General features: G+C 39.4%; 1 protein-coding gene across 13 annotated transcripts in view; it reads right to left on the bottom strand.

Annotated features, from left to right (window-relative positions):
• SGIP1 (SH3GL interacting endocytic adaptor 1) overlaps nt 1-22,630 on the bottom strand; it is a 220,262-nt gene that overhangs the window by 89,805 nt on the left and 107,827 nt on the right. For 6 of the 13 annotated variants that reach the window (XM_014585341.2, XM_006171377.3, XM_006171378.3 and 3 more), the window contains 5 exons: nt 20,820-20,891; nt 16,497-16,553; nt 11,695-11,749; nt 10,556-10,731; nt 1,131-1,142 (listed from right to left, as the gene is read on the bottom strand). In XM_014585341.2, coding sequence (XP_014440827.1) covers nt 1,131-1,142; nt 10,556-10,731; nt 11,695-11,749; nt 16,497-16,553; nt 20,820-20,891 — 372 coding nt within the window. The remainder of the gene's footprint in view (nt 1-1,130; nt 1,143-10,555; nt 10,732-11,694; nt 11,750-16,496; nt 16,554-20,819; nt 20,892-22,630) is intronic. The other 7 variants (XM_006171382.3, XM_006171383.3, XM_027769433.1 and 4 more) reach the window with 3 other exon arrangements.

Below are 22,630 nucleotides of genomic sequence, written 5' to 3'. Positions count from 1 at the left end.
TAGGTCTGGATTTTGAAATGTTATACACTGAAATAAACCCACTTAAATGCCAGTCTTTTCCATGAACTTTAAAATATACTTTCATAGTTGACTCTGAATTACTCAGAAGGCCATTCAGCAGAGTAGTCATCATCTTTTTTGGAAACAAGAAGACTTTGGCCCACATTTTGATCAATTTTGATATTTCATAGTTGGATCCCAGGTTTTGTTCTTCCTGTTCCTTCCCTTCCTCCTCCCTCCTGTCACCTGGACTTTCTACAGGCAGTGTAGACGGTCAGGGTTGGGTCACTGGGGCAGGATAAGAGGCTAACGTACGTTGCAGCGTGCGTTTAGATGAGTGAAATAGAACAAACACGCTTCTCGGTGCTTGCTAACAATATTTTCATGTTTTAGTGATGCGGTCACCCATGTCAGCCACTTACTGGCATCCTGGAAACATGTTTTCAATAAACAAGGCAAACAAGAAAAAAAAATAATTTTTAAAAATCATTTCCATGTTGCTCTAAAATGAAAAGATGTAGGTTTATCACATCAGCTTTGCGCTGCCACTAAAAATTTTTCCCTGGTTCTAAAAAGTAACCACCAGGAGATGATTTCTATTTTATTTAAAAAAAATCCTCTTTTTCCAGTATCTGACCATTTCAGGATATGACGTTTTGATTTACTAAAACAAAAACACCCTCCGCCTCCAATAAACCTTCTCACAACCCCTTTCCCAGGCCAGCTTTGCAAGCATTCAGATGCTGCCATGAAGTACATTAAATAAAATTAACTTGAAAAACTGCTTGCCTAGTTCATGGTTTGATTCAAGTGGAAGCTGCCAGAAGTGAAATTTGGTACCTAAAATAATATTTGATCGTATGCCTGTGATTGTGGCAGAGGTGAATCTACAAAATTACTCTGGGGCCCTTAATAGCAGGGTTTGTAGTCACTTAGCAACCAACTTCCTTTTTCCCCCCTGTGGCATAATTAGATCTTGTACTGGTTCACACAAGTTTGTTTTTAAAATGCAAAACCTTGTTTAGGTGCTAAACATAGTCAGTTGTTAGATATGCAGACAGTGAAAATGAACGGAATAAATAATGTTTTGCCAAAACAAGGAAAGGACTTCGAAAGGACTTGTTTCTTACCGGACTTTTCCTCTAAAAGCGTAGGCATGGGGAGGAAAAAATAAAGAGAAAATGAGAGAGGCGAGATGTATTTTTAAGAAGAAATAGTTCTAGGCTCAGAATAACCTTAGTTAAGGCAACTCCGAAGACACCGCTTTTATAAATGCTTCCCAAGGGTGACTGATATGGTCATTTCTGAGTTACTGTTGTTAGTGCGGGCTACAGAGGGCACAGGTGTGGCTTCCATCTGAGAATGTTCTATGCTTTCTTTTCAATGGTGTACTTTTAGCAGATTCGTGCCTTAAAAATAGAAAATTAGGCCTTGTATAGGAACTGGAAAATACCATTAATGCATTATAGCCAGGCTTGGCCATGACACTAAAACAAGGTTTTCCAGAAACTCCCATTTTGCCAGGGCACCTGACACCTATCATCTTCTCTCATCACCCTGGCTAGAACCACTGTTTTTCTTTGATCTTATCTTTCATTTCTCCTGACACTCTGTGAATAATTACAAATTCTTTACCTGGTGAGTGGTCCGTGGACCCTCAGAATGCACTTTCGTTTCCTTAGCAACCATCTTTGTGAGCACTGACAGTAATACTCCATGAGCCTCCTCCACGTGCTTTCTATCGATGGTCCTATTCCCTGTGTCACCTCCTAATCCTTCCTTCACATGCCCCCAAATCATTTTCCAATAATACTGAGTCAAATATATCATCCTTCCCTTCAAATTACCCCTGCTCTCCAGAAAACAGAATGCACACTGTCCTGAGGCAGTTAATACCTTCATGCTGCACTCCAGCAGCTTCTCCACCATCTGCTACAGCCTTTCTATGAAGCCTGAACTTTTCTATAGACTCTCCTCGCCACCCCTGCCTGGCACTCACAAGCTTCCCTGACTTCTGCTTATGTTGCTTCTTCAGCCTTTGATGGCTCCCCCTAGTCAGTATCTGACTCATTCCTCAAGGCCAGTAACATTTCTTCCAGGAGCCCTCTCCCAAGCTTCTCCTTCAGAACGAATTGTTCCCTTCTCTTGTGTGAGCGTGGCGTATTCCTTTAGTTTGAAATAATTCATATTGAAGGCCTTTGTTTTTGCTTGGCATTTATCAGCCCCGGAGAAAACAAAGGTACACAGTGCTAGTATATTTTTTGCCGTCCTTTTATCTCCTATATCATTTAGAGTTCTCCATTTTGATTATTGGCTCATATTTGTTTGTTAGGAAAGTCATGCTATATTTTTCTATGTTTTTCTATACAAAAATGCATCATGACTTTCTTGATGACCCAATAGTAATGCTTATGAATGGACTCACTTTCCCTAATCCAAATAGTGGTAGGCACCTAGTAGGCACTCAAAGCAAGTTACAAATTCTATTTTTGTGGGTCATTAAAACATTTTATAGATGTTTGAAGCGTGGTGTCTTGAAATGTGGAAAGATCAATTGTTCTCTGCAATAAGGCTGAATCGTATATGGCCTAGGATATGCGGCCCCAGTTATAAAGTTTTTTGTCATTTGTTCCTACAAATATGTCTCCTAGCTCCAACTTAACTATTAAATTCTCTGCCCGTTGTGACCTCAGGTGCTAACACGCAATACAAAGGTTCCAAGGAAGTGGCATGGCTTTGCACACACATTACTGTAGAGTTAGGTGATTATATTTCAGGGTGGGATTTTTCTCTTATAATAAAAACTAGTACTTCAGTAGCTGAGGGCTAAGAGAGGTCATTGGGACACTCTTGTTGCCCCTTTTATACCCAGACTTTTTATAAATAACACAAAGAAATAACTATCCACAAAGTTCAGGTTCCTAATTTATAGACAAAAAGAATATCTGGGTTAAAATCAAATATCTCTAAAGGGGTTGTCAGGGTAGAGAGAGAAGTATGACCTTTTATCTATTCAAATTACCTCTTGTAAAGCAGGAATAACTGCTTCTTTGTAGAATTATTGTGAGGATTAAAAGACAAGGACTATATTGACAACTCTCATTTAGTGAGAATTTACTACTGCTTTACAGTGATTGGTGTCATTATCTCTAATTTACCAATAGAGACAACAAAAAGGAGGCTTACGGAAGTTCCAAGGTCACATGGTTACTAAGGAGCAGAGCTGAGACTGGATCCCAGACTGTCTAACTACAGCAAGCCTGATTAAGGCTCTTGGCATAGCCAGGCCCCTTAAGAAGACTAAAGTCACTCTTGGGGCCTTATCAACATTGGGATTTAGCAACAACAGAGCTAATTTTGTGAGGACAGATCACAAAATCTCAGACTAATCTTGGGTTTTTCTAGTGATAGGAATGAAATAGATCACACTAGCAGATCTCAGAGAATGAACTTCTCAAAGAGAAAGCTTATATTTCTAGGCATGGATTTAGTGCTTGGGATTAAACTCTGATTAATAAGGTAAATTGCTCAGTCTTTTTTAGAATTAAATTCATTTTATTAATTAGAAATCAGAAGAATACACATGAACATATAAATGACAAGGGCTACCTTTACCTCCTTCCTCTACCTTTATATCTCAGGCGACATGATGTGTTCAATAATTCTCTTAGAGATTTTTGCCTTAGGGTGCATGTGCTCACAGGAGAGAGACAGAGACAGTGAGAGGAAAAGTGAGAAATCACTCCTCCAGAGGGATGGCCATGGCAAAGTCTTTTCCCCATTCTTTTCCCAGGATCTTGGGCATGCACACACACACATGCCCCGTGTGATTTTCAAGATACCAGGTCTGGGACTCAAAGGCTGTTGGCCATGTGGGAGTCTATCGAAATAATCACTATGCAATCTCCTGGCCCCAAATGTTCAACCATCTTTATTCAACAGCTGTTTTGCTTTGTTGGCAGCTACCAATAACTAGGCTATGGCCTCTTGACTAAAAGGTTTCTTTTGAATGTTTAAAAAAAAATGAAAAAAAAAAAAAACCCAAAATATGACAATTCTGTTTAGAGAAATAAAGCTATTTCTTGATTTAAACTGAGCTAATAGTATCAGACTTGATTTTTAATTATAAAGAGATAAATAAGAAAACCAGGAAAGAGACATATGCCTTCGGGCTTACTTGTAAAAATATATATAAATAAGAAAATTTTCAGATTGGACAAAACATGTACTAAAAATATTACTGTTGAGTGATGTCTAGGTCCTGGGATTTTCCTGTCCCTCGGGCTAAGAAAACACAATTCTCAACCTGTAAGCCTGTAGACAGGCATCTTGTATTTATGGTTAACAGCTTTCTGAGGGACTCACAGACCCTTGCCTGTTACAGGTAGAGAATCTGGCTGCGATTACACCAAGTAACTTGGGTAATGCCAAGTATTCATCCAAGTTAGAGGTTGTTGAAGACTATATTTTTGCATGAGGGGCTAGAAATAAGCAATATTTAACACTGAGTTATGTTTAAGGGAAGCAAATACCTTATACTCAGCAGGTACAACCAATGCTAGTTAGAGAAGTAATGACAAAGGCGCTCCAGGCTGAATAGTAAGTATTAGGCTACCTTTCAAGGAGATCAAAATACACAGCTTAGAAATTTCTTCATTTCAGGTTAGAGTGGGCATAACAGCTGTAGAAAATATTTTCATTACAAAGAGCAGGAAATAGAAGCAACAGAGAACTCTCTAGGAAAAAAAATTTAGTAATGGGTTGTATGGTGGCATGGTAGATAAGGAAGATAAATCCCACATGGCTGACTGCTCAGTTTGAGTCTGGACCAGGGGCTTGAATACACACTGGGTACTAGTGCATGCATGCCCAAAATCCCAGAAGGAGAATGGAGGAGAAGGGATTACGGGGTAGCCATTCCCCCAGGAGTAATTTCTTACTTTCCCCTTTTTCCCCCCAGCTCTTCCCCCACCACCGTGAGCACGTAACTCCAATAACAAAAACAAAAACAAAGTTACTAAGGAAAGGAAGAAGGAACATATTACAGAGTCTATGGCTTACAATGTAGAAAAGAGAACAATACATTATGCCAAAGGAAGTTCTCACCCATTTTCCCATTTATCTTTCTTCCTAAATCCTGAAAAGTAATGCTCATCTTACATGTTAACTGTAGCTGATTTTAGTGGAGTTGCCTGCAGCTCTCAGACAACACCTGGGAGCTAGTTTCCATATCTGCTCAGGGTTTGTAGGGGAGTAGTGGCAGCTTACATGACAGGACTTCAAAAAGTTCATGAAGAAATGGGATTAAAGTATGAATTTATTTTAATACAAAAAACATTGAGATCCATGTATTTTTTTTTTCATAATACATATTTTCCATCAACTTTTTGATGATGTATGTCACAAGTTTGATATCCTTGGTCTAGACCAGCTCAAATCATGTTTGTCCTGTGAAGCTTTCTGAGATGAACAGAACTCAAGCTGAACCTCTGCCTTCCAGTTCTCTGCATTTAAGATCTGGGCTGAGCACTGAGCCCCCAATGCATGCAAATCTTTACCCTCCTCTTGCAGTGTTTGTACCAGGAGAGAATGCTTGTGTGTAGGAGACTAAAGCTCTCCTCCCCCTCTGATGACTCTTTGTTTTACTGAACTCAATGGGGTGCTGAACCTTCTGCCAAAGTGAGGACAGGGAAGGGGGTGGTGTTACCAAGCAGCAGCAAATTCATGGATTTTGCTCTCTGGCAGGCTAATTTGGGGGGAGGAAGGTGGGTGGGCCACCTGGAATAGGCAAACAGCACCAGACTGTCTCTAGTTTCAAGCTATCGCCTCTTCCTCATATTTTTATTTTTTGGATAAATAACTCCATTATAGATCACAAATCTTCACAAAGTAGATGAAAGTAATTGCTCCTTCATAAGTCAATGTCAAAGTCTTTCATTTTTTTCTATCACTGAATTTTGCAGGAGATGGAGAGGCGGCACTAGCCTACATGTCAGGAGAGGCTGACTCCTACTCTCCTGTAATTTCTATCAGTCCTTTTCTTTGATTTTTAAGTCCTCCTTCACTATTTTTATTTTCCTTCTGCCTCCCACAAGTCTCTCAACTTAAGGAAAAGGAAAGCAAACTGAAAGAGGAATTGATATTTAGTAGAGTCTTTCCTGGGTAACAAGCACTGAGTTGGGCATTTTACATGACCTTATTGTGACATTGTCCCCAAAAGGGTAGACATGACTGTTACCATTTTACAGACCTGGGATCGGAGACACAGCATTAAAAGACTTAACCATGGACCAGAGATAGCAACATACAGACTAAATGCCCGTGTTCTTCCTACTTACCCTTGTGCGTCAAAAGAAATATTCTTTCTTGGTTCCCTCGCTAGATACCCACACTGCCCTGAAAAAGAGAGCTTCTTACAGCTCCTATTAGGCCAGGAGACACAGCACAGAATTAAAGCTGGGCTGGATCTTAAAGATAACTAAGTCATACTACCCCTTACTTTGTAGATGACAACACACATTGTACTTTTAATTATGTGGAAAAAAGGTGGACCCATAGTTGGAGTCCTGGCCCTTAAACCTCCAGCAGCTTCTGGATCCTTCTGTATGGTTTCTCTGTAAAACCAGGCTCTCACCACCTCTCTGCCTCTTTGATAGTGCTGCTGCTCATCCTTTTGATCATGACTGGACATTTATAAACTGTAAAATATTGTTAAATGTGCCATTGACATAAAAGTACTTGCTGCTCAATTGCTTAGGGAGGTTAAAATCTATGAGTCATAAAACAAGCTGTCATATCTTAACATTTAAAGCAAAGGTGCATAAAGTTTGAATATAAAATGAGTATTTTTAATCAATCAGAAATCAGAAATGACACAGCAGTGTTTAAGTCTGTTCTGACAAGCTCAGCCTTGCTACCTAATCACGTGGTACTGACACAGGAAGCACCGTCATGGAGGGAGTGTCTGTAGACTGACTCACTGGGAAGGCAGCCTAGGGGGTGGGTTTCTGGGCTGGGATCTTGCCTTCAAAGGGTTTGTAAGTATTCAGAAGTTGTATGTAAAATGTTTGAGATAAGCTAATGAACTTCTCCCACCCTCACAGAAGATCCCCTAGCTTTGATCAAAAGAGGTATAATATAGTCATTAACCGTTCAGAGTTAGAAACTGCACTTTCTAAGTGTAAATCCCAGTAACTTTGCTTATTAGCTGTGACACCTTGGGTGAGTTGATTAATCCCATAATGTCTCAATTTTCTCCTTTGTAAAGTGGGGATAATAATAGTATCTATCTCTTGGGGTGCTGTGAAGGTGAGCTCATGAACGGGAGACATCTCATGTAAGTCAGCATTCAAGGTTTTGCAGCTGCCACCACCACCATCACCACCTGCATAAATTCTCAAAGTGGTCTGTGACCTTCAAGGTGACTGAGTATAGTCACTGTGAGTCACTCTATTCTCTTAACAATCGCTATCATTACTAAGCACCTCCTTTGGGCCTTACTTACATAAATTTACTTTCAAAGTAGAAAGCACTTTTTATGTGCATTACTTCCTTAATCCTTACAGGAATCCTAAGAGGTGGGTGGTAATAACCTCATTTTACATTTGAGAAAGCCTTGTTGGTGGCTTGTAGAGTTAAGTAACTTGCTGGGAGTCACATGCATAATGAGGGCAGCGCCAGAATACAGATTTATTTCTGATTTATTCTAGAACAAAATTTTGAATGTTTAATTCAGAACTAAACATTAGTAATTAAAAGACAATTTCTTAAGGTAGGGCACCACTGATTCTTGGCTGACCAAAGAACAAAGTAAAGGAATTAATGGCTGCACACGAGAGAAAACCAAGATTGCACCGAGAGTTAAACCATAAATAACCTTCGTCTCCTCACTTCCATGAAAACTATGGGAGCCACAGGTTTCAAAGTATCTAGTCAGCACAGACGTGTCAGAGACAGCGCTTCATTTTGGTTCTGGAAGCAATGGAGGGGTTCACATCTGAGACCTGAGAGGGGTGAAGAAGCCAAGAGATCCTGAAGTGGAGATATGGAAGACTATAGCTTCAGTCAGAAAAGGGAAGTGAAGATAGGAAGGAGTTGGGACCGTAGGGAGCATCTCAGCTTTCGTGTGCTGCTGGCCACACTGGTTGTGTGTTGCTTTCTGATGACTTTGTAGGCAGTGTTAGCAAGAGGGTTGGACAGACTGTTCAATATTTATGATACTAGGAATGTGAAATGCAAATTATCTGTCCTCTGTGCGGGGTGCTCAATAAATACTTGGCAAAATGATTCAAAGGGGGTAGGGTAGGAAACAAAGTCAGCTCTCTATGAAACAAATCTGATGCACATGCACGGTAAGAGTACGTCATTGCGAGTAATAGCCTTCAATAGTCTCCTGCCGAAGCACCTACTTATTCAGGGGATGTTGATGCTACTCAGAACCCCTTAGGGATCTTCTGGAATTATCTCCAAAACTAGTTCATAGGCATCACAAAAAAGTTCATACATTTTCCCAGTTTGATGCTTGGAGTAATGAATTACTAGCTTGGTTCTAGAACACTTCTGCCTAGTTGGTTTACCTGATTTATCAGTATTAATGATATTCTTGGAAACTGTCCAAAGCTCTGCAGACGATTCTAACAATAGCAAGGTAATCTCTAAATGTAGTACCTATTCTGAATAGTTTACATACACTAACTCATTCAACCCTCAAAACAGCCCTATACAGCAGGTATGGAGGAGCCAGATTCTCACATTAAAGGCAACAGATAACGTGAGAGGATCTCACATTTGCTGATACACAGAAACAGCCTCGCTCCAAGCTTACTTGCCCTGGAAGTCTTCGTCCAGTTTTCACTGTTTCCCTAATCTTTTTCATTAGTCTTAACCACATTATGTCAAGGTATTACCTTAAAAACAGATGGCTAGAGGAGCTCAGAGCATGGAGAACAATCTTCCAGAATACTCAGGCACACATATTTTTTTTTATGAAAAACACATGTAGGGAATCTCCTTTAGATTCCCATGTAGGGAATTTTTCCCAGATTCGACTAGCTTTTAGCAAATATGGATTAATACTGTGTTTCTGGGACTATTCTAGTAAGCTTGTTTTCATGTAAATGTATTCATTTAATCTCATGAACTTGCCTTCTTTCACTGGCCTCAGGTAGCTTCCAAATGCCCACTAAGTTTATTACACCCTAAAGAAAAGTACATATAAATTGGTTTCAGGCGTTTGAATATGTTTTTTAAATTTTTAAAAAATGACCTAGTGAGTGAAAAAAAGATCTGAAAGGTATCAACTAAAAAGTGAAAGTACATGTATTTAAGATATCCCATTAGAAATCACAGGCCAATATGTGAGTTTAAAACCTGTACTTTCCATTGAAGAAGGTAAAAACAAAAACAAAACAAAACAAAAAAAACAACCTATTTCATGCCTTCCTTTTTTAAGAAGGCATCTTAAGGTAGCAGGAGAGTTTATGAATAAAAATCACCTGAAATAACATTTGCTATGGTTTGGTACTATTAACCATCATTTTAATTGTCACCATCATTACTGATAAAGGCCATTAGAAGCACTAAGTACTGAAGAAGTCATCATTATAGACTGTATTTATTCTCAAAGGATGCATGATTACAACTCCTTTAGAAAGATTAGTTGAGATATTTCCAGAAACATCTCAAAATTGTTCAGCATTTATTAACCACCCTGTTCAGAGAAAATGCGATGGGGATATCACATCTCTCTAAAGAGATGCCGAGAACACATTAGCTGTTAGTTTGAGAGCCTTCATCTGCTCTTCACAGCTATTTTTAGAAAACAATAGTGGCATTTATCAAACACACAGAGAAATTACTGTAAATGTTAGAACTCAAAATGCAGCAATTAAAGAAATTTAATAGGTAGGAATTGTGGAAAGGAAGCACAAATGGTGGGAAAATACCCATTTGAATAATATTAGTAGGACAATATCTGTATTGGAGGCAACAAAAAGATGAGTGTATTTAAAATAATTTGATAATATAATGAAGAATATGAGTTTTAACATCTATTTAGATTATGATTTTGATGAACATGTCCTTCTAGAGTATAGCAGTGAAATTTTTTTGAAAAATACAACTTCCTTGGTTTTTCCTTCCATGTATTTTTATGTGCTATGTCATAAAAAAAGGAAACTAAGATGTGTTTTAAAAATAAGTCGTTCGTACTATGAATTTCATGTTTTTAACTGCTAAGTCTGCTTAGAAAATAAATTTGGATCATTTTTTTCTTTTCTTTCTTTCTTTTAAAAATAGGTGCAGGAAAACAAGTAAAAAGGAAATGTGGTTCCATGCGTTTTTACCATATTGAAAAAGACAAGAATGCTGTAAAATGAATAAAACTCTCTTAAGCTACAATGAGCTTCTGAAAACGTTTACAGCATTCATAAAAGGATGACCGTATTCAGCTTCCAACTGAAGGGACTCCAGACCAGCTTAAAGCATGTGGGCAGAACCCAGCCTCCCTCCCTCCCCCGTCCAACCTCACGGAGACTTAACATGAAAACCCACTCACCACTGGCGAAGGGGACAGTGCAATGTGACCTATGGAAGCCTTCAGTTCATCTACAGTTGCGGCATTCTTAAGAATGTCTTTCGATTGCAATGGTTTAATCTTGATATTAAATTTCTTGTGTGATTCTTCTTCCTCTTCTGATTCACTCGAAGAATAAAAGTGCTTTCCTTTGGTAGGTAGAACACAGTTAAAGATACGTAACTCTTCTACAGGGAGGTAATAATGAGTATAAGACGAGAGTGATTGCACATGGAGATAGCATAGGTGGCAGAAAGTCAAAGCAGAGCAAACAAAAATACAAGAGAAAAGGCCTAGAATGCATTTACTTTTACTCAAAGCATGATCAAGGATGGTGAATTTTAAAGAGCAACAGTTTTACTGTCTTGCTGCAGTTGGCCATTTGCTACATCACACTCAGGACACGCGTAGGCACGTGAGCTTACCTGTCAGTGGAGAGAGGAAGGCTCCTTTATGGACCATCTGTGATCTTTTTTTTTTTTTTTTTTGAGAGGTTTTTGCTATAGAGCACGTACGCTCGCCAGAAAGACAGAGAGAGACAGAGAGACAGAAAGGGAGAAATCACCCCCCAGGGGAGATGGCCACACCGCAATCCCTTCTCCTTCGTTCTCCTCTCAGGATCTTGGGCACACATGCACACACGCCTGGCGTGAGTTTAAGCCACCAGGTCCAGGACTCGAACCACAGTTGGCTACATGGGAGTCCAGCGACATAGTCACTACACTAACTTCTGGTCCCCATCTGTGATAAATTTTAAGTTGTACTTCAGAGCATGACTGGCTTTGCCCAGGGTAAGAGCTATTTTTGCCATTACAGATAACATAGTCATTCAAGTTCTAGCAGACCATCCAGCACCCACAATTTACACAACCATTTTTTAACACATTTTTCTTTCTTCTCTCTCTCTCTTTTCTATGAATAGATCAAAACAAAAATGCCTGCCTATTCGTGATCAGACTATTCTCTGAGCTGTTTATTCATCTGTAACAATAAGCATGGATATGAGGCAGCTAAGGTTATCTCATTACCTTTGTAAAACCTGAGTTTACTTTATTGTTTTCTGAGAGAGAATAAATTTATGAAAAAAAAAAAAAAAGAAAAGAAAAAGAAAGGAAGGATATAGCCGGGTTCCTCAGGTCTGATGCTGTAGCCTTCTTCATCCAGCTCGGGTGAGTTCTATGAATTACAAGCACATATTAAGCGATTATTATCTGGTTGATGATCAAGGGTTTATTCATTTTCCTTCTACAGTTTTCCGTTTAAAGATTAGATACTCTAGTTTCGGAGGCTAAATGTTTAACTTTGGGAAGGGAATGCTGAGCAGCATCTGTTTAGATATTTGCTCAAGGATACTTGGAGAGTCCTCCTGTTGAGAAAATAGACGAGGAATGAACTGTTAATGAAAGAAAGCATTCAAAAAGGATTTATCATGCATTTCTTGTAAGCCAAGGACTCTGCTAAGCAACATAGGAAATATAAAATGCAAATGATCTGTGCTCAGGGAAAGTGAAGTGTATTTTAGTAGGCAAAAATTTAAATATAAAACACAAAACACGGATGTTAGGAGTTCAAAGAAAGGAGACATTGGTGAAGTTAAAAGGATCAGGACTTTTCAGTACAGAGAGGAGAGAGCAGAGTGGGAGTCTGCTGTAGGTGGCGGGAATGAGCTTGTCCTGAGACATTGAGGCAGAATTGTCGCTGTAGGATTCAGATGGGGAAGAGAAGCGGCAACAACAAAGATGGCGGGCCTGGGAAAAGAAGCGGTTACGCATGTCCAGTGTGCGAGAGGAAGAGTTTGGACTTGGAACGATTGTGGCTTCTCACTCAGGTAGGGCAGACTGAAAGCTGAATTTTAAAGTGTTCTAGAAGAATGTTTCACGGGAACCAGCAGTTAGCGTAATGGCTATGTCGCTGGACTCTCACGTAGTCGACAGCGGTTCGCGTCCCAGACCCGGTGGCTTAAACTCACGCCGGGCACGTGTGCGCGCGTGCCCAAGATCCCGAGAGGAGAATGGAGGAGAAGGGATTGCGGCATGGCCATCCCCCCAGGGGGTGATTTCTCGCTTTCTGTCTCTATGTCTCTCTCTGTCTGTCTGGTGAGCACACGTGCCCTATAGTGAAAAACCTCTCCAAAAAAAAAAAAATAAATAAATAGAAGAATGTTTTAGAATAGATTGAGGGCAGAAGAAAACAGAGAAAGGAAAACTAATTTAAAATAATGTGCATTAATCTAAGCAAGATGTGCTGACACTATGGATCAAGCTGTTGGTGGTGGGTTGGGATGAATCAAAGACATTTGAAATGACCGATTATTAGTTCTTGGTAATAGATCAGTCTTAGGAGAACAAGGAGAGGGATGACCCCAAGATTTCTGTGCCCAAGTCCTGAGCGACTGCTGATACTCCTAGGTGAGCTAATTCTAACAGCAGACAGCTCATATGTGCAGGGGAAAGGCAGGAAAGATAAAAAAGGCTGTCTGCCCTGTTGCAGTTAGTATTTTCACACTTGAGTTCCTATTATATGATAAGTGTTGTGACCTGTACTTTAACCCATTGAATGACATGTCACACACGGAGAGGAAACAAGTACAATCTGATGCCATTTCTCAAGGAAACATACTCAGCAAAATGACAGACCTGAGCTTTGACCCCAGGCATTTTGAGATATATGCCCTCGAAAGGAGGAAGATGACGAGTTCAAGGATAACCCTGTTGAAGGTGAGGTTATAGGCTTGGCTATGAGCAAGGGTACGTTAGAGAGGGAGTATTGGGAGTCATTAAAGCAATATAAATGCCATGACCGTGGAGAGAGAGCAGACTGTGAATGCTGTGAGAAAAGCCATCGTTCTTAAAATGTATTTTTTATTGTGTATATCGAAGCTATAGAACATGATGTTTATATGCTTAATGAAACGATCATTACTGTCAAATGGACACTTCCGCCAACTTCCTTCCATAGGTGTGTGTGTGTGTGTGTGTGTGTGTGTAGGAGCACCTAAATTCTATTCTTAGCAACTTTTCGGTCTGCCATACACAATGAGGAACTACAGAGCACATGCAATACATCAGGTCTCTAGACCCACTCATCTTTCCTCATGGTCAGTTCGTACCCTTCAACCTACCTCTCCCATTGCCTCTTTCTCCCTGCCTTGGTTACTACTCTTTTACTCTATTTCTGTTTATTTGATTTAAAAAAAAAAAAAAAAGATTCTGCATATAAGTGAACCCATACAGTATTTTTTTTCTTTCTGTATGTGAAAGGCATCATCTTTTGAGTATTTATTGTTATTGTTTTTTAGTACTTCAATCTCTTTATTCTTTTTTTTTTTTTTAATGCATGTGTACTGAAGTTGTTTCCTGGCTAAAAACCTGTCCTCAGCTCCCTGGGGTACGCAGACTCCAAGGCCAGTGAAATGATGGGTGTGCTCTTGGTCTTACCACCTTTGTGTTTCTTTTTAAGTAAATTCAAGTACCGAAGCTCACCCTGAGGTTCAGCCATGCTGTGCATTAAGGCAGACCTGCCGCTGGGACACTCCTCCCTGATTCAGGTTGGACAACAGAGTCTATCAGGTGCTGTCTTAAGCAACACCCATGTCACCTTCTACTTGGTATTAAACGAGCTCCACCTCCCTGTAGACCAGAGATTCGTACTAGGAAACAATGCTATGTTGGTGTGTAATTCCACTTTTCTAATAGATTGCTGTGTGAAATTTGTGAACTACCCGTGAAAAAGGTCTGTGTTGCATAAATTCTTTGTATGTTGTGAACTTTGAAGGAAAAAAAAAAAAAAGGCTAATTCCTTGTGTAGCCAACAAGGCCCTGCGTAATCATGCTCCCGGCCCTCTCTTCTGCCTCCTGTCTTCTGATTCTCTTCCCCATCCCTCTCAGTCTATTGTTAACTTTTATAACCTGAAAGTACCTCAAGAACTTTCTCATTTCAGGGGCCTCACGAAATGTTGTTCCCTCTGCCTACTCTTCTCCTCCATCGAATGCTCAGCAAGTTAACCTCTCCTTATCCCACAAGCCTTGGCTCAGAGGTGACACCCTCCCCAGGCCTCGACTACAAAAATCAAGATGGTATAATCTACTTAGAATAAAGATCCTTCCTATCACTTAGAGAGATGGGTGTGGTGTTAATGTTACTTACAACAGCAATTCCTGTGTGATCAGATGAGTATTTTAGAACTAAACCACTTGAGGGAAAGCCTACTTCCCTTAATACTCAAGTGCTGGCCAGGGACAACACGAGATTTTAGGGTTGCGTGTTAGATGGGAGGTAATATGTATTACCTGACACGTAATTACGTATTTTAATGATTATACTTCTCTATCATCTTAGAGTGTAACACTCTTGTGTATTAAAGAATCCTACAAAATAGAACAACTTATTTTAGGTGAAAAATAATTAATTCTGGGATTCGAGTTGTGTTAAGATTTGATCAATTAAACTCCACTAAAATTTTTAAAAATGTACTCTGGGGAAAGAAACTACTCTTTGTTCCTCAATATCTAGTTGCTTCCCTTATAATGTTCTTTGTGAACAATTTGGATTCAGGGTAACAAAGGGACTGTCATACATTCCAGGGAACTGAATGACTTAAATAAGAAGTATCTTAATCTTGGGAAGCAGATATGAGAGGACCAGGCGGCAAGTTGGAAGAGGAACATATTTTTGAGTGTAGGGGTGGGAAGTAGGAAGAATTTAACCTCTTTAAACCTCAGTTTTCTTTAAAATGTAGGAACTGGGACCAGTAGCGGGGCATGGTGGTTAAGGTGCTGGATGCTCACATGGCCGACAGTGGTTTGAGTCCCAGACCTGGCAGCTTGAAAATCCTGCCAAGCTGTGCATGCCCCAAATCCAGAATTAGAATGGAGGAGAAGGGACTGTGGCCTAGTCATCCCCCTGGGGGGGATGATTTCTTACTTTCCCTCTCACTGTCTCTCCTGTGAGCATGCGTGCCCTATGGCAAAAACCCTAAAAAGAAATGCAGTATTTGTCTTTTAAGGTGGTAAGGATTTAACAGCATTAAATAATATAGAAAAGTAAGACAGGGCAATCGGGGAATATTTGATAGATGGTAGTAGTGTTTATTTGAAAAATAAAATTCCTATTTAAAAATATGCAAAAACTATAATTTACATTACACTCAGCTTTTAGGAAAGGGGAGATTGAGCCAGAATAGTCACCTAAAGGATAAGATAAAGGCATTTTGCGGGGATTATGAATTTGGGCACTTACTGTGCGGTAGAAATGACCTTCGATACAAATATGATGTATATTTTATATGATTAGAAATCTAAGAATGATTCTGGCTGGCTCTGACAGGCTGTTCTGTTGTGGTTGGAAGAGTATATGGTGGCGGTGAAGAATTATGGAGAGAGTTTAGATCTCAGCGGGATCATCCTCACTCCCCAAGAAGCAACAAGTGATTGTCATTTGGCTTGGAAAAAAATCTGGACCACGAGGCTATTTTCATTATTATGAAACCAAGGTTCAGAGGTTAATTGACTTGTGTTGATTCCCAAAGCTCCTTAGAAATAGAACCAAGACTGATATACCCAGTTAATCTTAGAAAAAGTATTTTTTGAATGCACATACCACAGGATAAGCAGGCTACTAAAATAGTCTGCAAATAATTAGCTTGTTGCATCCTTGCAACAATAATCTAAGGTAATTACTGACTTTATTTTTGCTGGTCAGAAAATAAAAATTCCAAGGGCATACATAGTTAATACATGGAGGGACTAGGTCTTGAACCCAGACTCTAGTGTTCTTAACTTTTACACCATTCTAAATGTGCAAAGCACTTTCTAATGAGCTGGATAGTATTTCACTTACTTCTATGTTCTATTATAAATATGAGAATGTTTCAACTCATTTTTAAGTTGTGAAATAATAAATAAAACAGTCATTTGATACTCACATATCTTTCCCAGTCAATTTCTGCATAAAATCCATTTGGTGCTCCATTGCTTTTCTTCTGTAATAAATGTGAAAATAAATTTAGAAGGAAAAATATTTGGATGGGGGAAAAAGAGGAACAAAGAACACTTAACTCTTATCTGTATTTAGCAAGAGATACCAAAATGCAGCACTGGGAGACAGATTAGAGCAGCCTATTATGGAGCCACATCTGCGTAACTGATGGTAAATTTAACTGCCATGACACTACATGAAAGAGCCTACATATTTATTTCACAAAAGACTGCACGATATCTAGGCTTAGAGATATTAACAACTAGCTATTCAAATTTTGTTAGTTACCTATAACATAATCCTCTATACTTTCAGAGAATGTAGCTGTATATGTACTTATGCTTTTCTTTTTCAAATGGCAACATTGTGACTTCCATGCTGCTCCTCTAGAATTAGTTCCAACATATCCAAAGAGTACTCATCTGAGCCATTAACTAATCTTTCAGCATTTCTAACACTGACTCAAGTTTTTTCTAACCACCTCCTTGAAACAATGTAATAGAAACCAACTCCAAATTAGTTAATTCATCTCCTACTGGTTAAAAATGGATACTCTTTCCAAATGGCTTTTCTTAAGAAGTTATTGAGACAGAATTCTATTATCCATGCGTTCTGTGCCTCCATGAGCACCCCTCAGTGTCCATGACTGAACACTGTTTCAATTACAGTCACCTTGGACTTTGGCCTCTGGTATAACCATGACAGATGGCCACATGCACTTGAGCAAGGATGTGGCATCATCCAAATAGAAATTGCTACAATTCTCTACTTCTTGTTTGCAAGGGACAAAAACACAAATCAGGCTGGTAATGAAGGGTGGACCCAACGACACTCTTGAATTTAGCACATTGAGCATGGTATGTTACTGAGCAGTAGCAGGTCTCAGAACAACACATATCAAATGGTGATGCATGAGGCTTGAGGACGGGACCTCTCATTTTGCAACCACAAATAAAGACCACTTGAACTACAGTGTTAACAGCTTGCGCCTAATTTGACTAATGGGGGAAAAAGAAGGTTTTTCACGTAGGTGCACAGGATCACTAGATGACCCAGAATAACCAGTTACTGTCGTTGACTAGCAGTAACTGAATGTGGATTGGGCATTCCAAGAACCAGCAGGGTTTTAGCAGAGTAAACAGTGCACATGGAATAGCTACTGTGGTCATGTCCTCTCCCTCCACCTACCACTGCACTAGAATTTCAAAACACTCTGCCATGCCTCCGGAGAGTAGCAAACAAGGACATAGGGCCTGTCTCATACTTCTCTTTGTCCTGATCCCAAAAAGGTTACTTATACTCAGACCCCATTGTGTTAATATTCCCATAGAATTGCCTTCATTGAATTAGAGCTTCTGTGGTATTCTTTATACTTCTGAACAAAGCTTATTTTAAAGACCTGCCACATCCACTTTATACACATATACCTTGTAAAGCTATTATATTATTAAGGATATAGTCTATTCGGCCAGCAGGTAGCGTGGTGGTTAAGATGTTGGACTTCCACATGGTTGGCTGTGGTTTGAGTCCCAGACTTGGCAGTTTGAAAAATCATGCCAGGAGGAGAATGGAGGAGAAGGGATTGCAGTGTGACCATCTCCCCAGGGGGGTGATTTCTGACTTTCCCTCTCATTGTCTCTCTCTCTCTGATGAGTGCAAGTGTCCCATAGCAAAAACCTTAAATATATATATATATATATGTATACACACATATATGGTATATTAAATAAGCTTTCACTTAATAATAAGTTTTTATTATAAAAGTTATGAAAATGGGCATGGTTCTTGTTTTCTTTTTATCGTATTTGTTTTCTTTTTAAATCCTCACTTTACCAATATGTTTGTATATGATCTTTTTGGCAAAATGCTCCAGTTCCTATTTAGAAAGCTTATCTAATAAGAAAGATCAAATAGAAATTGAATTTATAATAATAGGAAATCAAATGGGACTAAACTGATTCCAGAGCAGATTTTCATGAATCTTGGGATCAGCATAGTACTACTACCAATATGCTTTCCATAATTTCAACAATTTTTTCTATACAGGAGGACTATTATTTAAAAACAAAGAGATTTAGAAAATTGGAATTCAAAATTTTTAAAGTTCCACAGTCTGCTTCCATGGTAATCTGAGGTCTATAACAAAGACCTTTAAAAGCAAAATAGTTTTATGTTCAGTTGAACAAATTTTATATATGTATACATACATGCATTTATGTATTTATATATATATATAAGTATGTATATATAAATATAAATATAAATATATATATATATATATATGTATATGTATATTTCACTTTTTCCTTTCTGACAATATATATGCAACATTGTGGATAAGAGAATTTCTGAATTTCTGGATCTGGGCTGAGTGAAAATTTCCCAGTTTCCATGGAAACTAATGGGGGGTTGAGACGAGGGAAAGTGAAACCTATAAAAAGAGAATTTCTTTTATAATTGGAACATTTTAAAACAAATACTAAACACAAACAACACATCATAACAATACATTCTTTTAGGAGAAAATCAACACACGTGCACGTGCGTGCGCACACACACACACACACACACACACCCACATCCTTGGCTTTATTAGAAGAACTGGCAATTTGGCCTCATTCATGACAGAGGATTCTGACAAATGTCTTTGGTTTCAGAAGTAAAAAAGAAGTTAAAGGTAAGTTAGAGCCTAAATGGAATTCTTCTGGATAAATCCCAAGAAAAAGATAATTTTCATGGTTTAACCATAGATTGAGGTACAGCTCATATTAATAGCGAGAGTAAAGGTAATGACTATTCATTCTCAAATACAAAACTTTAAGAAAGAAACAAAGAGGAATACAAGTTAAGTGGGGAGGAAACACCACTTAAAAACTAAACTTCATAGTGAAAGAATTATCAGTTATTCACCAACATATAAAAGGTGGTTTTCTCTTAAAGTTGGAGTTATATATTCTTACTTCTATTCTTTCTGTATTTTCTAAAATTTTACACTCAGTATAACTTTTACAACTAGAATATATGGCTGCTAGTTAAAGGTAATATTGACTCAAAAGATATGTGAATCTTTTTTTAAAAAAAATATTAGAGAGATTTTTTGCTCCATGGTGCGTGTGCTCACCTAAGAGAGAGAGAGAGACAGAGACAGAAAGCGAAAAATTATCCCCCGGGGGGATGGCCACACCACAATTCCTTCTCCATTGTCCTCTCGGGCTTTTGGGCATGCACACACACACACCTAGCATGAGTTTTAGGCCACCAGGTCTAGGACTCAAACTGTGGTCAACTGAGTGGGAGTCCAGCAACATGGCCATTACGCCATCTGCTGGTCCCAGAGATGTTAATCTTACTTTAATAGGTATTTTGCTTTGGCTGGGCTTATGATGTTCTCAGATAATATAATTGGCTATAGCAATTGTTACTATAATATAGTAACAATTGTGTTCAATTACACATTCATCAACGTTCTCAATTTCCATCGTGAATGTTCTTTTTCAATGTCAGTTCATGGCCACACAGTGATTCTTGGGTGAAAAGTGCTAAAGATACATAATATATGCCGCCTAAATGTTGTCTTTTTTCCACTGAGGTAGGCTAGACTCAGTAAGTAATCCTATAGAATGGCACTCTCTAATAGGCTTGTCTGTAAAGATGGAAATGCTCTATTTAAAGGTTATGTGCTACCCAATTTGGTTGCAAATAGTCACAAGTAGCTGTAGAGTACCTGAAATACAGCAAGTAGCACTGAAGAATTAAATGTTAACCAAATAGCTGCAAGTGGTTACCATACTGGACAACTCAGCCAGACTTATTACATGGTCTGTTCTGGAATCAGCATCCCAGTTTGGCGTCTGTTGACAAGCATGTTGGTTACCACAAGCCAAGGTCTTGCCAAATTCTTGATAGTATTGAAATAGTGCTTATCCAAAGAATGACTAGTCAAGTTGCATGGCGATAGTTACACCCAACGCCTCCTTTATAGACAGCACATTCTTTTTAAAATGTGAATCCTTGCCCTTTGTCTAAGACAAAGGAAACACAGCTAGCCTGCCTCAGAACTCTTTAAAAGTATAGCTGATGTCAATACATAAAATTTACATGGTGGGTGTAAAAATTAACCCCAGGCATTCTAGAAGTATTTTAAAATTCGGATGCAAGAGCCTTGTTAAATGGAATAAAGAGCTACTGTGTTCTCCAAATTTTAAATAGGGATTTTACTCACTGTTTCTACAACCCCTTGGAAATTTTAAACTAAAATCTGTTTCCTTACCGAAACTTTTTTTCCTCCTTCACGCGCACACTCTGCTTTGTTATTGTAGGGTGGTTCATGTGGGCTGGGTTGCTGGAATTGATTGTTTTCATGTAGAAAAAAGTTGTTAAAGGATCTGTTTGTTCTTTAAGACACATATAAAGAATCACATGGAGTCATCAAACATACCATAGAAAAAACCATCTCTAGGCCAAATCGAACGGCCTACCAATCATGGCAGGGTTCCTGAAGCAAAGCGTGGACTTTGGGGCCCATAATGAGGCTCTATTCAGCAGGCCAGCGTGGCTAGGCCAGGAGAAGGGAAAGAAGATGTGTCCCAGTCACTAGGGGCTACGTAGATCTAGTCCTCATTCAGCCAGCATTTAACTTACAGTAGAGAACAGACACAAGGACACACAAGAAGAAACGGAATGAAGACAGTTGTATATCTAATCTAAGTATGGGAAAGTTTAGCCCTTCCAGGTTTTCCCCTGGAGCAAGGCCTTCCTGAAGGTCGCGAATACACAGAGCACAAGCAGCTGACAGCTTCAAAGGGGTGCCCTTCCCTGCACACCTGTTCAGGATGAGCAGAAAAGACCTTCTCCCAGAAAGAGCTCTGACTCTGATGCCCCAATCTATGTGTGGAGGGACATCAGAACGGCTTAGAGAACAGTTAGAGTGTGCCGGCCAAGTTAGTTTGTCTCCAGACTGTAATGTGTTGACACTCACAGCTGCCTGAATGAAGTCTACGCACCATGACAGATGGCTCTGCTAGCGTACATTCAGCCAGTGGGGGATATGCCACCTTTATACATGCAGCCCTACCCCAGAGCCTCACAGGAATAAACCTTGAATGCATTGTCACCAGAAATAGGGTTCATTGAATTTTGAGAAGCTAAAATTAAAGAAGCGTTAGTACATTAAAGTTGTGGGACAACGTCTGTGTTTATCGAGTAGTTTTTAAGTATGAGGTAGGTGTACCGCCACCTGCAGTTTGTGCAACCACATTAACGAAACCATACATTTCAACTCCCAGCACCCCAAAGGCAATGCTATAAAAGCCATATCAGCCATGCAAAGGTGGACTGGGTCCACAGACACAGGGTCTTAAAGAAATCAGAGCTTGAAATCAGGTTGAGATCTCTAAGGACTGAATGCAGACAGACACTGGAACCTGGATAGCACTGGTTTTCCACATTTGGTGGTGACCACAGTCAGTGGAGAAATGTGGGGAAGATTTCTAAATGGGAAAATTAGCAGCTGGCTAATAATTTCCAGTGACCTATGAAGCTGCATGTCCTGTTTCAGAGCAAATGCATTTATTTTGAATGTAGGCATTCCCAGAATAGATCTATGTTATTTTCTGAGAAATCAAAATTAAATCATTTTTCTTTCCTAATAATCACGACCAGTGATATGTATGGCGTTTGTAATTAAGAGACACAACTGCTAATAAACGACGTGGCATGACGTACAATGGTGGTGGTAAAGGAGGACTCAGGAAGCTTGAGGGAGCCTGTCCTGGGTGGCTGAGTCCCCAGGGACTGCTGGGTTCCTTACTGCAGCACAGACTCAGAGCTGCCCACGAAAAGCTAGCTGTGGCCCTGAGCACCACTGGTGCACGTTCTACCGGAGATGCGAACTGATGCTCCCCAGAAGAGCAGAGAACAGGTAGCGACGGGGCCTTGGAGACAATGAGTGGTGGAGGGTGGTGGTGCAGAGAGGGGTTGTTGGAGACAGGAAAAAAAAAAAAAAAAAAAAAAAAAAAAAAAACAACTGGCACATAACTCTGGACATGCCAAGGCATAAAGCAGAAATGTTATGGGTTTATT

Source organism: Tupaia chinensis, unplaced genomic scaffold (genome assembly GCF_000334495.1).
Source record: "Tupaia chinensis unplaced genomic scaffold, TupChi_1.0 Scaffold149502_1, whole genome shotgun sequence".
In the NCBI taxonomy this organism is placed as follows: Eukaryota; Metazoa; Chordata; class Mammalia; order Scandentia; family Tupaiidae; genus Tupaia; species Tupaia belangeri.
The sequence above is the reverse complement of the archived record's forward strand: the minus strand, read 5'-3'. Positions and strand labels throughout refer to the sequence as shown.